This window comes from Monodon monoceros, unplaced genomic scaffold (genome assembly GCF_005190385.1).
Source record: "Monodon monoceros isolate NGI ecotype Baffin Bay Population unplaced genomic scaffold, NGI_Narwhal_1 Super_Scaffold_1, whole genome shotgun sequence".
In the NCBI taxonomy this organism is placed as follows: Eukaryota; Metazoa; Chordata; class Mammalia; order Artiodactyla; family Monodontidae; genus Monodon; species Monodon monoceros.
In genome coordinates this window covers 59,669,107-59,688,298 of record NW_021703765.1, presented here as the reverse complement: position 1 = coordinate 59,688,298, position 19,192 = coordinate 59,669,107, and the positions used below count along the sequence as shown (strand labels likewise).

The 19,192-nt window shown below is 43.0% G+C and overlaps 1 protein-coding gene across 3 annotated transcripts in view; it reads right to left on the bottom strand.

The window, feature by feature from the left end:
- Window positions 1–19,192, bottom strand: part of CEP192 (centrosomal protein 192) — a 93,133-nt gene that overhangs the window by 7,523 nt on the left and 66,418 nt on the right. For 2 of the 3 annotated variants that reach the window (XM_029224395.1, XM_029224405.1), the window contains 9 exons: window positions 15,638–15,813; window positions 14,901–15,024; window positions 13,361–13,466; window positions 12,720–12,927; window positions 10,335–10,414; window positions 9,140–9,235; window positions 2,115–2,234; window positions 1,614–1,735; window positions 43–172 (listed from right to left, as the gene is read on the bottom strand). In XM_029224395.1, the coding sequence (XP_029080228.1) occupies window positions 43–172; window positions 1,614–1,735; window positions 2,115–2,234; window positions 9,140–9,235; window positions 10,335–10,414; window positions 12,720–12,927; window positions 13,361–13,466; window positions 14,901–15,024; window positions 15,638–15,813 (1,162 nt within the window). The remainder of the gene's footprint in view (window positions 1–42; window positions 173–1,613; window positions 1,736–2,114; window positions 2,235–9,139; window positions 9,236–10,334; window positions 10,415–12,719; window positions 12,928–13,360; window positions 13,467–14,900; window positions 15,025–15,637; window positions 15,814–19,192) is intronic. The other variant, XM_029224414.1, reaches the window with a different exon arrangement.

Here is a 19,192-nt window from a genome sequence, read left to right as displayed (position 1 = left end):
ACACTTACTTTTCCAAAACCCACAGCTAGATTTCCAACTTACCAAGTGTGTAATAAAAGAATTATTTCGCAAATTGACTTTCAACGTCCTTGACTCCCCAACTCTCGTTGGCAGAAACCGATACACATCTTCTGGGGCATAAACTCCTCGGTGGGTGAGGTCAAGCTGCCTGCTATGGAGATAGGTCTGAAGGTTAACTATTTAAAATCCATAGTAACTTAAACTATTTGTATATATTACATTATGAAGTGTGGCTTTGTTTTCTCCCGCAACTCAGTTAAAGTAGCTCTGTAAAGGCGACCGACTAATGTGTGTTAAGACAAACTGCTTGCGGCAGGAAGTGTCCAGGGGTGTGGGGAAGCAGCTGAGACAGCAGTAGCGCTTCCACCTCCCTGAGAGGAACTTAACATATTTTCCTTACAAGCACCTTCCTCCACAACTAAGTTAGACCTAAATGTTAGTTAACTAAAGATTATAAGAAACATTTTCATGTAAGTCAGAAAGAAAAAGACAAATACCATATGATATCACTTATATGTGGAATCTAAAATACGACACACATGATCATATCTAAGAAACAGAAACAGACTCATGGACATAGAGAACAGACTGGAGGTTGCCAAGAGGGAGGGGGGTGGGGGAGGATGGAGTGGGAGGTTGGGGTTAGCAGATGTAAGCTTTTATAGAGAGAATGGATAAACAACAAGGTCCTACTGTATAGCACAGGGAACTATATTCAATATCCTGTAATAAACCATAATGGAGAAGAATATTAAAAAAAGAATGTATATATATGTATAACTGAAATTGCTTTGCTGTGCAGCAGGAATTAATACAACACTGTAAATCAACTATACTTCAATTTAAAAAAAGTTAAAAAAAAAAACACATCCCTGAAAAAAAAATTTTTTTTTCATTAGGTAAAACATTTACATACTATCATTAAAGCTTTGTAAGCTGCTGGTATAACATACATTTTTCGAAGTTTTTAAGAATCTACTTTCATACACTGTGTTTTGGAATGTAAACTGGAACAGCTACTTTGGGAACATTCTTTGGCAGTTTAAGGTTAAATAAATTTCTACCGTATGACCCAGCAATTCTACTCTTAGATATTTTTACCCAAAAGAAGTGAAAAAATATGTCCACAGAAATACACATATAATAATATTCACTGCACCTTCATTCACAAGGGCTCCAAGTCAGAAGCCACCAAATGTTAAAAGGAAAATGAAACAATCGTGATGTGCTCTTATGATGGGGCACGAGAACTCAACAACAAAAGGAACAAACCATAGGTACACTCACCAACACGGATGATCCCAAAATCACTACGTTAAGTGAAAGCCAGACACAACTTGAGTGCACATGTGCATGAAATTCCACAAAACTATGGCAACACACAGGAACAGAACAAATCCTGGGTGAGGGTGGGGGTGGCTGCAGAGAGGCATGCATGTGAGGACGCTCCAGGAGAGAGAAACGGTCTCTACCTGGCTGCAGTGGGGGTGACGTACATCAATCACAGGTAAGCCACTGGGCATTTTACCGAATGTAATTATATCTCAATAAAGCCCTGGGAAAAATTCATGAGAATGACAGAAACAACATACCCAGGTATGAGAGCAGACGCCTCTGATACAGGTTGTCTTCGGGGCTTAAGTAAATTATCTATTTTAATGAGGCTATTTGTGGAAATGCGTGAATTTTCAAGCTCACGTTGTGCTTTGACACTCTGTATAAAAAAATCACAGGGTGGAGGAGGAGAGATAAACATGTGGACACTTACCTATTTGAATTCTACTACTTCCTTCCTAATTTTTAAAAAGGAGATTTAAGATTTCTAAATTCCTTTAATCACAAAATGCTTTATCTTGTACTGTTTCTTTCTCTCTCTTTCTCTCACACACACACAATCTTACCTAATTAAGGCAAACAAATTTCATAGAGCCAATCAATAAAGACACGTAAGAAAACTAAGATGATAAGAATCTATAACAGAATTAATGGGATAACAATAATATCAAAAACAACAGGCCAGTTTTTCATGCCAGTTTCCCTTGGTGTCTTTAAAACACACCCAATAATTTACTTAAATTCAGTGTAACACTCACGTGTCCAGAGAGCTGGAATCTCAAGGTGTGCTTCAGGTGAGGCTCTTTAAGAGGGTGACACTCAACATCCCAAAACTGGGCATAGTCCCCTCTATCTCTGGGCAAAAACGTGATGGAGACCTACAAACAACACATCCAGGAGAGAAATTCAGACACGGAACCTTACACACATGCAGTTAGATTACCAATTCAAAGTGTGGTATGAAAAAATTGAAGGGAAAAATGTCTTTGCTTTGGCTAATTCTGCCACTAATCAGATCCAAGTATACTTTTCTTTAAGGCTTTAAGTAACATATTCCTCAAAATGTAAATTTTTTAATTAAAAAAAAGTTATTAATTACTGTAGCTCTGTAGTACAGTCTAAAGTCAGGAAGCCTGACTGCTCCAGCTCCATCTTTCTTTCTCAAGACTGCTTTGGCTATCTGGGGTCTTTTGTGTTTCCAATCAAATTTAAAAATTTTTTGTAGTAGTTCTGTGAAAAATGCCATTGTTATTTTGATAGGGATTGCACTGAATCTACAGATTGCCTTGGGTAGTATGGTCATTTTAATAATATTAATTCTTCCAATCCAAGAACACAGTACATCTGTTGTGTCATCTTTAATTTCTTTCATCAGTGTCTTACAGTTTTCTGAGTACAGGTCTTTTGCCTCCTTAGGTAGGTTTATTCCTAAGTATTTTATTCTTCTTGATGTGATGGTAAATGGGATTGTTTCCTTTTCCCTTTCTGATAGTTTGTTGTTACTGTACAGAAATGCAACAGATTTCTGTACGTTAATTTTGTATCCTGCAACTTTAGCAAATTCATTAATAAGTTCTAGTTTTCTGGTATAGAAAATCTTCAGGATTTTCTAAGCATAGTATCATATCATATGGAAACAGTGAGTTTTACTTCTTTTCCAATTTGGATCCATTTTATCTCTCTTTCTTCTCTGATTACCGTGGCTAGGACTTCCAAAACTATGTTGAATAATAGTAGCGAGAGTGGACATCCTTGTCTTGTTTCTGACCTAAGAGGGAATGCTTTCAACTTTTCACCGTTGAGTATGATGTTACCTGTAGGTTTGTCATATACGGCATTTATAATGTTGAGGTATGTTCCCACTTTCTGAAGAGTATTAAATCATAAACGGATGTTGAATTTTATCAAAAGCTTTTTCTACATCTATTGAGATGATCATATATATTTTTTGTTTTTAATTAATTGATTGATTGATCAATTATTTTGGCTGCTTTGGGTCTTCGTTGCTGTGCGCAGGCTTTCTCTAGTTGCGGCGAGCAGGGGCTACTCTTTGTTGTGGTGCACGGGCTTCTCATTGCGGTTGCTTCTCTTGTTGCGGAGCACAGGCTCTAGGCACGTGGGCTTCAGTAGTTGTGGCGCACAGGCTTAGTTAGTTGCTCCACGGCATGTGGGATCTTCCCAGACCCGGGATCAAACCCGTGTCCCCTGCAATGGCAGGCGGATTCTTAACCACTGCGCCGCCAGGGAAGTCCCTGATCATATGGTTTTTATTCTTCAATTTGTTGAGGTGGTGTATCATCACACTGACTGATTTGCAGATATTGAAAAATCCTTGCATCCCTGGGATAAATCCCACTTGATCATGGTGTATGATCCTTTTAATGTATTGTTGGATTCAGTTTGCTAGTACTTTTTTGAGGATTTTTGCATCCATGTTCACCAATGATATTAGTCTGTAATTTTCTTCTTTGTGTGATATCTTTGCCTGGTTTTGATAACAGGGTGATGATGGCCTCATAGAATGAATTACAAAGTGTTCTTTCCTCTGCAATTTTTTGGAATAGTTTGAGAAGGAGAGGTGTTAACTCTTCTCTAAATGTTTGGTAGAATTCACTATACCACAAAGCTACAGTAATCAAAAACAGCATGATACTGGCTCCAAAACAGACACATAGATCTATGGAACAGGACAAAAAGCTCAGAAATAAAACCACCCATCTATGGTCAATTATCTACAACAAAGGAGGTAAGAGTATAAAATGGAGAAAGGACAGTCTCCTCAGTAAGTGGTTCTGGGAAAACTGGACAGCTACATGTAAGAGAATGAAATTGGAACACTCTTTAACACCATATACAAAAATAAACTCAAATAAACTCTGGATTAAAGACCAGAAACCATAAAACTGCTACAGGAAAACAAAGGCAGAACACTCTTTGACATTAATCATAGCAGTACTTTTTTTGGATCTGTCTCCTAAGGTAAAGGAAATAAAAGCGAAAATAAACAAATAGGACCTAATTAAACTTAAAAGCTTTTGCACAGCAAAGGAAACCATCAACAAAATGAAAAGACAACCTACTAAAGGGAGAAAATATTTGCAAATGATATGATCAGTAAGGAGTTAATATCCAACATATATAAAAACCTCACACAACTCAACATCAAAAAAATCAACCAACTGATTAAAAAATAGGCAGAAGAACTGAATAGATATTTATTCAAAGAGGAAATGCAGATGGCCAACAGGCACATGAAAAGATGCTCAACATCACTAACCACCAGGGAAATGCAAATCAAAACCACAATGAGATATCACCTCACACCTGTTAGAATGGCTATCATCAAAAAAAGAACACAAATAACAAATATTGGCGAGAATGTAGAGAAAAGGAAACCCTAGTACACTGTTGGTGGAAATGTAAACTGGTGCAGCCACTATGGAGAAAAGTATGGAGGTTTCTCAAAAAACTAAAAATAGAACTGCCATATGACGCAGTGATTCCACTCCTGAGTATTTACCCAAAAAATTAAAAACTAAAAACACTAATTTGAAAAGATACATGCACCCCAATGTTCACAGAAGCACTACTTACAATTGCCAAGACATGGAAGGAACCTAAGTGTCCATCAATAGACGAACGGATAGAGAAGATGTAGTAATATATATGTGCGTGTGTGTGTGTGTGTGTGTGTGTGTGTATATATATATGTATATATATACACACACATACATATACACACAATGGAATATTACTCGTCCATGAAAAAGAATAAAATCATGCCATTTGCAGCAACATGGATTTGGAAAGCATTGTACTAAGTGAAAAAAGTCAGAGAAAGAAAGACAAATACTGTATGATATCATTTATATATGGAATCTAAAAAATGCAACAAATAAAAAATAAGCAGACTCACAGATGTAGGCAACAAACTAGTGGTTACCAGTGGGGAAAAGGAAGCGGGGAGGGGCAACATAGGGGTAGTGGATTAAGAGGTACTAACTCTTTAGGTATAAATAAGCTACAAGGATATATTGTACAACATGGGGAATATAGCCAATATTGCACAATAACAAATGGAGTATAACCTTTAAAAATTGTGAATCATTATATTGTACACCTGTAACATATGCTATTGTACAATATTTCAAAAAATAGAAATAAAATGTTAAAATAATGCAAACTCTTAAAAAAAAAAGTTATTAAAAAATTCTAGAGTACAAGACCTAAATGAGGAAGGTCTGACACCCCCCAAAATACAATGCAGACTTCCATGGAAATGCTTATGGGACCCACTGCTGGCCAAGTGGTGAAGGACTAAGGCCTCACACCTCACTGACTGCAGGGGACGAGAGGGTCCACAGGAAGGAAGGGGTGGGTGTGGGAGCAGAGGCAGAGGAGCCAGGATGCTGTGCCCACCAGAGCAGCTCTTACCCTAACTCACTTCAGAACGTCACCCCGACCACACAGCTCCAAGTCAAATACACGAAATCTTTGTGTGCAGCATGTCAAAGGTCAACAGGAAGTTGAAGTATTTTAAAACAGTATTTTATAAATTTTACCAGCGTTAAGAGCTTTTTAATTAAATGTTTAGTGTTAAAAATACTGATTCCTAGTTAGGGTAACAATAAATCAGTATCTTTGAGTCTGGACTTAACATTAAAATGCTTCATTGACCTAATTTCTGTGGACACGGAATCTAAGAAACAACTGGGCCTGCAGGCTGGGAGCACAGAGGCAGGAGCTACTGGGGTGGGGGACATGGATGACAGGGCAATGGGAGGATTCAGAAAGGATGGATACAACCATGCCCTGAATGGTGCAAGCACACAACCATCTGGAGCCACTGGAACCACAGCACCACACTGCCTACAAACCCCACTTACACTTCCTGTGACACCAATGAATAAAAAACAGAGGAGGGAAAGCCCACTACTACTGCATGTTCTACATCAAGCCCTAACATGCCTTAGGCTCATTTAGTCTCATCTCACACTGACCAACGTTTCACACAATTATGGTGTCTCAGTCATAACGAACTAATTGTTTTTTCCTTCTGGATCAGTACTCTATACAACCACAGTTGTGCTCTTTGGTAATACTTCCCTAAAGGGTCCCAGAGTGATGTGCTGTGCACATAAATTAAGTATCCAGACCTAGAGCGCATTTGAGAGATGTGATCTGACAATGTGGTGAGCAGCGACTTCAGTCCAGGATACACAGTGACACACAAAACAAAAGCCAGAGACGTCATAGAGGTTACATTTCCATGTCAACTATTATAAGAGGAGAAATTCCTGGGAGACAATCTAGTCCTCATTTTTCTTTTTTTTTTACAGCTTTATTCACATACCACATAATTCACCCATTTTAGGTGTAGTCAGTGGTTTTTAGTGTATCTCCAGAACTGTGCAACCATGCCCACAATCTAATTTAAAATACTCACAACAATCCCAAAAGAAATCCCATGCCATGAGCAGTTGCCCACCATTCTCCACCCTCACTCCCAGCCCCAGCAACCACTAATCTACTTTCTGCCTCTACAGATTTACCATTTTAGATATTTCCCATAAATTGAACCTTACAATATCTGGCCTTTTGTGGTTTCACTTGGCATGTTCATTCACGTGATAGCATGTTATTAGTACTTCATTCCTTTTATTGCCAAATAAAATTTCATTGTATGGACACACCACATTTTGCTTATCAGTCGATAGACACTTGGGTTATTTCCACCTTTTTGAGCTATTGTAAACAAGGCTGCTATGAACATTTGTGTACAAGTTTGAACACTGGTTTTGAATTTTTTTGAGTATTTATCCAGAAGTGTGATTGTTGGACCATATGGTAACTCTACCTTTAACTTACTGAGGAACTGTCAAACTGGTTTCACTGTGGCTGCACCCTTTTCCATTCCCACCAGCAGTGTATGAGGGTTCCAATTTCCCCACATCCTTGTCAACACTTGTTATTACTATTATTATTATTTTAAAATCACAGTCATCCTAGTGAGTATGAAGTGATCTCACTGTGGTTTTGATTTGCATTTCCCCAATGACTAGTGATTCTAAGCATCTTTTCATGTCTTTACTGGCCACTGGTATATCTTCTTTGGAAAAATGTCTATTCAGAGTTTCTGCCCATTTTTTAAACTGGGTATTTGTCTTTATATTATTGAGTTGTAAGAGTTCTTGATGCACTCTGGATACAAGTACTTTGTCAAATACATGATTTGTAAATGTTTTCTCCCATACTCTGGGTTTTCTTTTCACACTCTTAATCATGTCCTTTGATGCACAAAGTTTCACACTTTGATAATTCATCTATTTTTCCTTTTGTTACTTGAGCTTTATTGGTGTTACATCTAACAAACCGATGCTTAACCCAAAGTCGTGAAGATCAACAGTTACCTTCTAGCAGTTTTACAGCTTTAGCTCTTACACGTAGGTCTATGGTCCACTTCAAGTTAATTTTTATATATAGTGTGAGATAAGGGTTGAATTTAATTATTTTGCACATGGATATCCAGCTGTCCCTGCACCACTGTTGAAAAACATTCTTTCCCTGTTGAATTGTCCCTTATTGAAAAATCAACTGAACATAAATATGAGGATTTATTTTGGGACTTTCACATCTACATCACATATTTTATAGGTCTATCTTTATGTCAATACCACACTGTTTTGATTACTGTAGCTTTGTAGGTTTTGAAAATGGAAAGTGTGAAACCTCCAACTTTATCCTTTTCCAAGATTGTTTTGGTTATTCTGGGTCCCTTGCACACTCACATGAATTTTAGGACCAGCCTGTCAATCTCTTAAAAACAAGCTGGGATTTTCATTGGGACCTGTAGATGAGTTTAGGGAGCACTGCTGTTTTAATACCATCAGGTCTTCGGATCCACGCACAGCTCACGACTTTCCTGCTGGGGCTTCTCTGTACCTTCCTTTCAGATGCAGAACTTCTGCTGAGCAACGTGCGCTCCCTGCTCAGCTGCTTGTGGTCTGGGAAGTGAAATAAACTACGCTGGTAGAACTCTGTGTCTTTACAAGAAAGTCAGAAACCCTCTAGAAGCCTGTTACACAGACCCAGTGAAGCACACAGAGTTTGTGACTCTGTCATTGCTCAAAGATTCTCTCATGGTCAGTTGCGAGCTCACAACTATGTTCTAATAAACCTTATTACAAGTTTGAATCTCTGAGGAACTGGACCCATATCAAGTAAATGCTATAGTTTAAATGAGTTTTGGCTATTAGAATGAAAAAGGAAAAGTGTATTACTGAGGCCACGTGAACAACTAGCATCCCTGCGAGATACATGAAGGGGCCAGGTCAGGGCTACAAACAAACCAGAACTTACCAGGGCAGTGGTACTAAAGGGACCTGTCACACTTGCCCCTGAAGACACACTGTTGACCCCACATGAACACTGAGTGGTCTGCAACACTGGTAGAGTTTTCTGACTACAGCTGGTGAACAAAACCACTGTCTAGATCAGCGCTACCAGAAGCGTGTTCTAAGCACTGGCAACCTGAGGCCACTTGAAGTGCTTACACCAGAATGTAAACCAACCGCACCACCAAGCACGGTGTTTTGTTTCACACAAGATGTCCTGCTGAAGAAGCAGAGCGCTGACCTGTGCTGCAGCTGCTCCTGCAGCAGCCTGGCTGTGAGCAGCACTGGTCCAGGTGGAGTGAACTCTTCTGGGTGGAAACAACGAGGCACTCCTGGCCAGCCAACACTATGTTCTTACCAGACGGCTGTGAAAAGGTGTCAGAACTCACCTTCTGGACTCCATGGCTTTCCAGTACACCAGAAATAGGAGAACATCTGAACGCTGCATAGGTAGCTCTAAAAACATCTCCACTTTCGTCAACTCCCTACAAAGACACCATTTAAACAATCAAATAAAAAAACAAAAAAGTAAGCGGATCTATTCCAGTGACACCATTGCCTTCACGGTCATTGAGGTCAAACCAGCCTGTTTCATGGTGGGCCAGGAGCACCGTGGGCTAGGCTCACACCAGGCCTCACCTGACGCAGACCCTCATCCCACCCCTGGCGGCAGTGCTCTGTAGGAGAGGAGGCTGCTCCCGCATCGGAGGACTGCCATTTCCTCAAAGACCCTGAAGACCCTGCTGAGCATGTGTTTCAACACTCCATACGATACCTGTGCTTCATTTTTTGTCAGTGGGCCCAGCACTATCTTTTTTTTTTTTTTTTTTTTCGGTACGTGGGCCTCTCACTGTTGTGGCCTCTCCCGTTGCGGAGCACAGGCTCCGGATGCGCAGGCCCAGCGGCCATGGCTCACGGGTCCAGCCGCTCCGCAGCATGTGGGATCCTCCCAGACCGGGGTACGAACCCACGTCCCCTGCATCGGCAGGCAGACTCTCAACCACTGCACCACCAGGGAAGCCCCCAGCACTATCTTTTACACACGTCTTGTTAACATTATGGCTCATAACCATGATGGTCAAACCAAGAAAAGGGGAGAGAGGCCACATCACACGTGACCACACACTTGGCTCGGGTGGTGCCCAGTGGCGGACACCACTTGCAGGGCACACAGGCTAAGACTCACTGGCAAGGACGGTTCAATCCCGTCTCTGCACTCGCCCCCACTAGGTGAAAACACACAGCAGCACTTGGAACTCAGGACAGAAAAGCACACACACAATGCCCTGGTATAAAACTTTTATATATTTTTCAAAATAGTTATTTCAGATAAAAAGCAGGGTTGCAGGAGAGAGCATGAAACAGAGCAAGCACGTATTTTCACATACATTCTCTAACTTGACTCTCAAAACCACCTTGTGAACACGACTGGGCAGGTTAGCCCCACTTACAAAGATAATTAAGTAAATGAAGCAGAGGAACAAAAAACCAGTAATCTCAACATATGCTCGTAATTCAGATTTTGAAACATCCTGCATAAAGTTAAACATTAAAATGAGTATATCTGAGGCAATTATTACTGACCTTGACGTAAGGTGGGGCTAAGGATGACAGGTGCCACCTCACTTCTGTGTCACCGTGATTCTCAAGTTCCAGGTAACTTCCTAAAAGGAACACATTTAACAACTCAAACTCTTTGAGGGGTAAATAAACAAGCAGATTCGTGGGATAATTTGTGGAAAATACTGTGTTGACCTCATCACAGGGAAAAAATACACTTAGATCCCTTGGAGTCCAACAGGAATAACATTATTTTCTAACGAAGTCCTGTCAGACAGATGCCTTATCTTGTATTTAACGGAAGTGCAATGCAAAAAGCTACTGAAGAACTACAGCAGGGTCTTCACCATGCATGAACCCCCGGTGCTGCGCAGGTTAAGAGGCTGCACGGGGTCAGAGTGCGGGCAGAGCCTGGCCCATGTCACTGCGGCCATCGGCCGAGATGCCGCACAGGGTGACCTGCATGCATCAGGCCTGGTGGTGGCCAAGGGAGGAAAGTCAGCGGGCAGATGTGGGGTTTATTCTGAAGACAGACTGCAAAGGACGTGCTGATGGACGGGACAGGTGAACAGAAGGGAAGAGACATCAACTGTAGGGATTTGGCTCAACCAAGTGCACAAGCAGTGGTGCCACTGCTGACATGGGAAAGGCTGGAGAAGCAGGTTTTCATGGATGTGTGGGGTGCACACATCTGGGGCTCAGGGCGAGCAGAGAGAAGGAACGGGATGCAGGCGTTAGGAGCCGGAAGAGGAGGAGGGAGCAGCACAGGCTCAGGAGGGGCCCTGAGGCAAGGTGAGCCCCGAGAGCTGCTCCAAGGGGGAAGGAGTGGCTGCCAGTGCTAAGGTCAAACTGACACAGACACACAAAAGATGCCCTGGATTTGGCAAAATCAAGCTTTCTAGTGACCTTGATGGGAGCAAGTTCAGGGCCTGGTTGGTGGCAGCAGCTAAGCTGCTGAGGAAGCGAGGGTGGGAGCACAACCCTGGCAGGAAGGGGCCAGGGAGGAGGGCAGCCGCAGCAAGGCGAGGGGCCGAGGGCACCCTGTCCATGAGTGACGGCAGGCATGCTGTGTCCTGACGGAGACGCTTTGGCAAAGAGGAAGAAATGCTGACAAGGGGGTAGGAGGGCCCGAGGAAGCCCTGCCTGAGACGGCAGGAGCAGGTGGGCCCAGGTTCCCAGCGCAAGAGTCACCTGGGATGATCTCTAGATTTTCAACCATGTGTGAGGCAAAGGCAAAAGCCGGAAAGAGCAGGAGCAGGGAGGAGGGGGCAGCGGGGGCTGCGAGAGATAAGCCTCAGCTGCTGGGGGCGGGGGCAAGCGGGGAGGAGGGCTGCAAGGGCCGCTGGGGAAGCCTGTGCTCAGGGCGTCTAGGGGCCCAAGTTGCGCAGCACTCAGGGGCAGAGACAGGGCCGGGGAGACAGTCAGGTTTAACCGGGGCTGGGATTCTGCCAGACGGGAATGCAGAGGGCGAGGGGCACAAGGCAGTCACGAGTGTTTGTGAGGGGTTACAGGGACAGAGCACAGAAGTCGAGGAGGGATAGGGGAGAAGTGCATTGTGGGTGGGGCGATGGGCAGGGGAAAGGCCTGGAGGTCTGAATGTGGTCAGGCAACTGCTGACCCCTGGAGTAAGTGAGCTGGGAAGAGCCAGAGGGGGTGATGGGCAGAAGTGACAGGCTTGAAACTGAGTAAAAACACGGTACAGATCCTGGTGCCGACGAGATCCAGGAGGGACCCTGAGGGCAGGAGACTGAGCTGCAGTGGAAGACAGACCGCGAGAGTTGAGGAGCTGGGGGGCCAGGCAACAGGTGGCCCCAGACCCTATCTAAGTTGTCCATGTGCAATCCTAGACCCGGAGGCCGCGGGGAGAGCGCCCACAGGGCAGAAAGCACTACTCCGGCCCAAGGAAGCTCAGAGGTGCTTCACACACCGCGTCACCATCCCCAGGCCCTGGGTGGTGGGTGTTAATCACAGCTGGGGAGGCTGGGCAAGTTTGGAGCCTGTAGTCGCAGAGTAACTGACAGAGCCAGGCTCCACCCACCTTCCTCTCCTCTTCAGCCACTAACTTAGTACCAACTCTGGTCAAAGACCTAGTGAGAGTCGGGGAGGGATGGTTCTGATAAGAAAATCTAAGCCTCCTGGCACAGAGAGTTATTAAAGGCCTAAATTCAACATGGTACAATTTTTAAGCATCTGCAAATCCAGCTCATAACTGAAACGATTTCCAGTGACTACTTGATTTTCTCTTGAAGTAGCGGGAAATCTGCACCTATCACAAACTACAGTCAACTAAGAGCGTTAGATCCAACGTATTAGCAGAAGTCTGAATTACGTAACCACTACAGTTAACTAAGAGCGTTAGATCCAACGTACTAGCAGAAGTCTGAATTACGTAACCTTGTGATACAATACCTGAAGTCTCGCCAGGTTCTGTTGTAGGAAAAGTAACAGTCTTATTTCTTATCTCAACTCTTGTGGAAGGTGGTTTAGTCACTGGTTTTACCAGATGATTAACTGAAGGCTCTGTTTCTGGGGAAAGGATTCTAAATGGGCTGGAGGTCAAACAAGTGAAAAGTTCTTCTTGGGTCAAGTCTTCTCGAATTTGAACCTTCACAATTTTCTGAAATGAGCCAAACAAAGGGATAAGATGCAAGTGAAGCTGTTGTTTTTTTAAAAAAAAATTCCTATTTTTAAATTATGGTAGAGAAAAGTAATGCCAAACAAATGAAACACTGGTGAATTTAAAGTCCATTCAGATCCCAAAGTAGCTCTTCGACTTTATCCTTTCTCCCAACTCCCCTCTTTTTTCCAAAGCAACATCTTCAAGTTAATGATGGCTTCCAGGACCCACTCTCCACTGCTGCCCACCCAGGACACTTGTTCAGCTCACTAGTGGAAAAACTCTGCACTGAATACTCTATTTAATTAAGTCTATTTGGGCTGAAAGGACACCTCAATTCAATTTCTGAAATGTAAGCGCTATCAGTGAGGATTACAAAACTTAAACTGCAAAAAAAGAGAAATGTTGATCAAAAAAAAGTTTAAAAAATTACCTTCTGTCCATTGTCACAGTGTATATAGATCAAGCCACTCCATGGGAACACTGAATGTTTTGTGGATAAGGAGGAATTAGGACTCACAAGAATTTGTAGGTTGCTCCTTAAAAGAAGAATTGAACACTGAGAACCAAGAATACCCTGTACTGGAACAGCAGTAACCACAAGAGTTACAAACACTGTCCTGTCAGTCACCAACTATTTCCTCACTGCTCAGAAAGAGCAGAGAACAGAGGTAAGCTACCAGGCGCATCTGATTTGGCCTCAACCCCAACCCAGTGGCTGACAAAAAGCTGAGTGGTGTGAACCCAAGAACCTAAGGGCAAAGCTCATGTGAAAATGGACCACATCACTGAAATGCCATCTAAACAGCAATTCAAATTAAACATTTCTGGAGCAAAAGACCAGTAACACAAAGGCTCTGAGCCGCCAATGAAAAAGAACGAGCCGTCATGGTCACACAGTGTAACTGGAAGGGAAGAGAGGGTGGGAAAGGGGGTCGGTCAGGTTTTCTGTGCTAACTGTTCTCTTCAAGAGCTATGGGATGTCAAAGACTTAAATGTGGACGATGTAACTGGATTTGTGACTTAAGAGAAACCGCCAGTTATAAAGAGAGGCCAGTACCCACGTCCAAAATGGCCAAGATGACCTCCCACTGCTAAAAGCTCAACATGCAGGGTGATGGACAAGTCTCTGTGAATAACCTGTACAGTCATCTCCCAGCTTTTCACCCATTAACAGACAAACATTTAATTGACTGCTTTGGTCCTAGGAACCTTTCTCTGGAGTGTCCCCAACCATACCTTAACCCGGTCTTGGTCAAATAAACTCTCCTGAAATGCATACGCCATCATTTTGCAAAAGCAAATAAACTTCATGTTGCTCTTGTGCAAAGTTGCTATTCCCAAATGTGAAGCAACTTTCAGATGTGCGTATTCTGTGCCAACCCAGACACAGTCCCTGAGAAGCTGCAGAGCTGAGGCTATATCCCAATAATTAAGCTGCACAGAGAGGGCAGTTGCTCATCACCATCTGGCCCCCAAAGACTTCTTTTTACCTTAAAATGTCCTTTGTAGAAAACGGCAAACTAGATTATGGCTCAGACATATCAGAAGCCAGGAATCTGTGTCTGTAAAATGTCCTTAGAGAAAACCAGCAGAATAAGCTGCTAGACCCAAGGTGACAAAGGCAAGACCACCGGGGCTTTGGAGACCACTACCCTCATCACGTGCACAGCCGCATCCCTGTGCTGTAATTCTGTAGGCAGAGCTACATCAGCAACTCTCCCCCGCCTCACACGTCTCTCCACCCTGTTAGGCTGATACCATAACTGGCTGTGGACATGGTCTCCACCCGCTAAGAAGCATGAGTCTTGAACTCACTGTGGTCCCACAGAACCATGCATGGTGCTCTTTACAGAGTCAGCACACTGCAAAATTCTACTGAATAAATTAAAATGGCCTATTATTTGATCCTTAAAAAGTCACCATGCTAAAGCATCTAAATAACACCCAGGGGAAAGGGAGGTCATACTTACTCTGGTGCGATAAACCCATGTTGTGGTGTCACTGTAAGACAGTGTGCTGGCCAGTACAGCTCAAATTTCAGTAACCTAACAGAACTGTTTAAAATCTGGAAACGTCCAGTTTTTGCCATATCACCTATGACAGCAGATAAATAAAATGTTACTTACATTTAACATTTGTGAAAAAGACAAAGGGTAATAAATAGTAAAAATAAATCCTAAATAAAAACACTACCATACTAACTCATTTTGTTTTCCCAACTGCCCAATTACAGAAATTTCAAATTCCTGGTAAAGCAAGACCTTCATTTACTCTTGGAAACTACAAAGACACTGAATAAAGTTTAGTAGTGAACAAAGAAGAAAAAGGAAATCTGGTAATTGTTACTCCCTGTCTTGGGCACAGACATAGGTACTAGATTTGTTCCTACTCTGGACCAAGGGTATCAACGTTAAGGGTAAAAGAGGCCAAGTGCCAACTGCATTCTCAGTGGGGGATGGGGGCGTGGGGGGCAGGAATCAAGACCCCCGGATGGGCAGCTCTGCCACACGGGAGCTTGGCCTGGGGTCCGAGTCCTCGTGTCAGGATGACACTCTGGCTGGGTCTGTAGCAGGCAGGGGAGGCCTGGGCAAGCCACCAGCCACATCTGCATGGAGCCCAGGTCTGTCCTACGAGAGCCCTGAGGACAGAGCAAGTACAGCCCGGGCCCCAGAGGGACTTTCTGTCCTGTCGTTGGGGGCATACTCACAAGAAGGGGCGACTAAAATCAAGTGTTCAGGCTGGACAGTCCACACTTCTTCCGAGGCCGATTTATCTTGAGGTGGGCGAACAGCTTGTGAAAGAAGTGGAGACCCCTGAGGACCTTTCACTGGTAAAACATCCAAAGAAATGTTACCACCATGTGTCCCACAACTGCCAGATTCACTAGAGAGAGAGAGAGAAAAGAAATTTAAAATGATAAAGCAGACTGTGTCACATTTTTATATTAATTATTCATAAATCTGAAAACATAAAAATAAAAGTGCATTATATATTTTTCAGTGAATAAGAATCCTTCACATTGGGGTTTTCTTAAAGAAGTGTATAAAAAGTAAAGTACAGTATAGGTTATATGTTACTAATCTTTAATTAGAATCTGCAATGATTTGTTTCCTGCCTTGACTTCTGCATGCCATCTGAGGTCTCTTAAAAGATTTACTAGAGGGACTTTCCTGGTGGTCCAGTGGCTAAGACTCCATGCTCCCAGTGCAGGGGGCCCGGGTTCGATCCCTGGTCAGGGAACTAGATCCCTCATGCCACAACTAAAGATCCTGTGTGCCGTAACTAAGACGCAGCACAGCCAAATAAATAAATGTTTTTTAAAAAAGATTTACTAGAAAACTACCCAGGGCTTCCCTGGTGGCACAGTCGTTAAGGATCCACTTGCTAATGCAGGGGACACAGGTTCGAGTCCTGGTCTGGGAAGATCCCACATGCCTCGGAGCAACTAAGCCCATGCGCCACAAGTAGTGAGCCTGGGCTTTAGAGCCCGTGAGCCACAACTACTGAGCCCACGTGCCACAACTACTGAAGCCCACGCACCTAGAGCCTGTGCTCTGCAACAAGAGAAGCCACTGCAAATGAGAAGCCCGCGCACCGCAACAAAGAGTAGCCCCTGCTCGCCGCAACTAGAGAAAAGCCCGCGCGCAGCAACGAAGACCCAACACAGCCAAAAAATAAATAAAAAGAATTTCCTTCCTTAAAAAAAAACAAAAATAACCTACCCAATATTAAGAATTTAAGAAAAACAACAAAACTCTTCAAGTATCTATAACTGAATAATGATAACTGGCTTTACAACGCTAACACCAAAAAACTTTAAAACAAAATCTTCTTGGCAAAAAACTACAGTTAAGAAATGCTAATAAAGTTTAGGAAGTTTTTTTACTAAGTGTTGAAATTGGGTTTTCTAATAAGCCTTAGATTACTAAAAAATTGTAATTCAACTAAATTTCGTAATCACGTGAACACATGACAACTGAAGTTCACTGGTGCGGTGACCAAGTTCACCTACCACACAGCAGGGCTACACCTGGACTCCAGTCAACACTTGGCGGACAGAGAGAAATCCCTCTCTTCACCCCTAATTCACTGCCCTCTGACCACCGCCCCCCTTTCCAATCAGACCTATACCGCCCCAGAGAAACAAAGGGGGCACCAGCCAAACATCAGAAAACAATTTAAAAAACAAAGTTGATTACTGTTTGTTTAGCTTCCTAAGAACAAGTTCCTCACAACTGAAGTAACTGTCAAGGTAATTTTTTTTTTTTTTTTTTTTTGCGGTATGCGGGCCTCTCACTGTTGTGGCCTCTCCCGTTGCAGAGCACAGGCTCCGGATGCGCAGGCTCAGCGGCCATGGCTCACGGGCCCAGCCGCTCCGCGGCATGTGGGATCCTCCCGGACCGGGGCACGAACCTGTGTCCCCTGCATCGACAGGAGGACTCTCAACCACTGCGCCACCAGGGAAGCCCTCAAGGTAATTTTTAATACATGTTAATACTATCTTTGACTATCTTAGAAAAAAAATTAACACGAACAGCATAAGGATTAAAGAAACCAAGTTGGCGTGAGTCAGAGGCACTAGGGTGATGGGGATGGGGGGAGTCAGCCCTCAACTGGTGCCACTAAGGCTTGCTGGTGTGAGTTGGCAACACTGGGCCCAGGGAGACAGACCATGTGAAGACAAGATTGGCTGAAAACAGGGGGACTGAGTAAAACGTGAACATATTGAAAATAATGGGGCCAGGCTTCTCAGTACTGGAGAAAAAGGTACAATTATGGGAAGGAGGAAAGGAATCCATGTGTTATGTTAGATTAGAATTGGAGGTATCAGTGTAAACTCAAGATTTTAACACATTTATAAACAGAAGTAGATATGAATTGCACGTGGATTTGTATATAAACTCATATATTTCCTAGCTCTGTCCACTGAGCGGGCCTAGAAGCAAGGACACCTCAATAGCAATGAGCACGCTGCTGCCCGTGTCCTCGTTTCCAGGCTGGACAGGCAAGTGAAGGACGAGCCTCGACCATCCTGCTGTACCTGTGAATAAGGAGGTACCCAGAGGTGTTGTGGGCACAGGCAAAAGCAGGTCAGGGGGCTAAATAATGACAACAAGGATTAATCTTGAATCCACGAGTCGGTCCTAATATATGTGAATAAGAAGAAAAAGGAAATTCCTTCCTCAAAGTAGAAAGATAACTAATAAATGCAGAAAGATGGGATCAGAAAATCACCATTTAGTAACCAAGACAGACATAATATGATTCAGGAAGCAATCCTCACTGGGTGCTCAAAGTCTCACAAGAAACAAGATCATTCATTGTCTCCAAGTTGTGTATTATAATATCCCTTCAAGATATTTATTAACTTTACAGTAGAGAAACCTGGCAAACACCACTTAAACAAAGTGATAAAAATACTGCTAGTAACAGGACAAATCAGCACTGTTCACCACCGAGGAAGCTTCACTGAGAAACCAACAGCATCATTCTGCATGTCCTGAAGCTGTGAACTGAAATCAAGAATATTTTACAAAGTAACTGGCCTGTCTTGTATAAAAACATCAAGGTACCTGGTAAGAAAGAGTTAGCAGCTGGCCTGCAGCCTACTTTTCCCTTTTTACCAGAAACGACCAGAGAAAAAAAAGAAAGATGGCTTGGTTAAATCACCTTGTAATCTTGCAAATGCCGGATACCACAGCAAATGCACTGGGGTCCTTAAAACAGGCAGCACCTGGTCTGTCTCACACTGCTTGTGGTAAAGAAATCTGAAACTTACGAATTTATGTGGCACAGCTGTTTGAAAAGCATCACGTAAGTTACATAGTTATCAAAGCATAAAATACCTTTCATGATCAAAATAGTCTCTTGTGTGACACAACACACCCACAACTTATGGACCTTGTGTTAAATCTAAGCCAGAGGGGAGTGCTGATGTTACTAAGTAGATCTAGAAAGTACCATGGGCAACCCCAGGTTTCTCTGTGTTTCACCCCAAATTAGTACTGAAGCTTCATTCTGGAAAATACCTTTGATTCTGTGGATCGTACTTGATAAGCAAACCCTGTGTGTTTTCTCTGTTGTGAAAGACTGAGGAACTCTCTTTATTGAAAGAGAGTAAATGGACAAGCCAACCAAACGCACGTGTGATCTCAGATTAGATTCTGGACCAAAGAGGAAGTGGAAAGAGGCAGTTTCTTGTTTGCTGTTTGCCTTAACTACACAGGACACCACTGGGAGACTCCGTGGACCAGATGGTGGT